The sequence below is a fragment of the Necator americanus genome, chromosome II, assembly GCF_031761385.1.
Source record: "Necator americanus strain Aroian chromosome II, whole genome shotgun sequence".
Classification (NCBI taxonomy): Eukaryota; Metazoa; Nematoda; class Chromadorea; order Rhabditida; family Ancylostomatidae; genus Necator; species Necator americanus.
This window is the reverse complement of record NC_087372.1, coordinates 14,893,441-14,894,932: the sequence shown is the minus strand read 5'-3', so window position 1 is coordinate 14,894,932 and position 1,492 is coordinate 14,893,441. Positions and strand designations below refer to the sequence as shown.

The following is a 1,492-nucleotide window of genomic DNA, read 5'->3' as shown; positions in this document are numbered from 1 at the left end:
GTGATTTACATTAAAATACAAGAAATAGGAAACGATTTTTTAGAGAACCCAGACAATGAAAAATCAGGATTTGAAAAATTGAAAAATAAAACTCTTTTGCTCTTTGTCGTGTGCTAAGAGCGCAAAAAAGGCTTAATACTATCAAAATTGGTCGAGGTCTCGAAATTTTCGCGTCGCCATTAACCTAAACTTGCATTTGTAAGATAGTAAATCATGTAAAAGTGAATCAGTAAAACCTCGGACTCTCGTGGAAATTATTCGTTCTATATTTCAAGATTTACTGTTGGTTTCAAGTATACTCGCCTTAATTACGTCCTTCCGTTTCCGTGCCTAATGAATTCCACTCAGTTATTCATGTCTGGTACTTAGTTTGTACGGGTACGGACTGATCTATGGGCCACGCCCCAGTCATGGGCGCACGGCTCCTCCCACGGAGGCGAGCGCGATCCGCAAAGGTCATTGTGCTATTTGAACCGCATTCGGTCATGCCTTCCACTCCATCCGCTAAGCTTCTTCCGCAGAAATTGCGCAGAAATGAACGGGAACGGAAGCGCGTCGATCAGGTAAACTTCCTCGTCTTCATCCTTGCATTTAATTACGTTATCAATTTTTTTGTCTTCACTACTGCCACCTGTTTAGGTGAATCAAGGTTTCAACCAGTTACGACTTCGTGTCCCGCGGCCGCACGGCTCGAAACAAAAGCTCTCGAAGGTGGAAACGCTACGAGAAGCCGCTCGATACATTGAACAACTACGAACCGTTCTTCAACAAGGAGCCTACGAAGCTCAGTCGTCACAACGCGCTCTAATCCAACAGCAGCAACAACAACAGCCACAGTACTACCATTCCATGGACATGTCACCGTATTACGGTACCGCTGCACATACGAAACCCGACATTTCTCCTGCTTCCTCCTATTACAGTGATTCCTCGTTCGAAGAACAGAAGTACGGTGGTCATTTCATGCAATAAGTAGTGCTTCGTTTTATTTTAAAAATTCGATCATCTATATTCTACATATTTGTACTTTACTGCACCATTTGTTTGTTACTTCTTACTCGTTACTTGACAGTCACGCGCAATCGGGTTTCTTGCGATGTTCTCCGGCCGCCTTTTATGGCCTCCTTGACTCACATCTCACTTTAATTTATTGAAAATACGTGTACTTATTGTGCTCTAAGAATAAATTTTTATTTGCTACACATTATTTTACGCAGAATCGTGAAAGACTGGACGCAAATGATTCTATTCGGGGCGAAATGGGATTTGTTGTGGCGCCGATCCACATCGCATAAGAGGGTTCGCGTTCGTAGATCCAGGCACCCAATTATGTCGAGGTTTTTGCTTTGGTCGCGGCCTTAACGCCTGTGCCCTTTGCTCACGCCTTGTTCGACCCGTGTAGAAAAAAGAAACGAGCATGAACCACTAAGCTGATGATCGTGATGATGATGAAGGACAGAAGCAAAACACATGTTTTTGTGGAAAAAATTTA

General features: G+C 43.2%; 1 protein-coding gene across 1 annotated transcript; it reads left to right on the top strand.

Moving 5' to 3' along the window:
* Window positions 1-485: 485 nt before the first annotated feature.
* On the top strand, window positions 486-972 carry RB195_017887 (uncharacterized protein; the record flags this gene model as incomplete). The annotated part of the gene is made up of 2 exons (XM_013445110.2): window positions 486-563; window positions 640-972. 2 exons carry the CDS (start codon window positions 486-488, stop codon window positions 970-972), a joined length of 411 nt encoding a protein of 136 aa, XP_013300564.2.
* Between the last annotated feature and the right edge of the window lie 520 nt (window positions 973-1,492).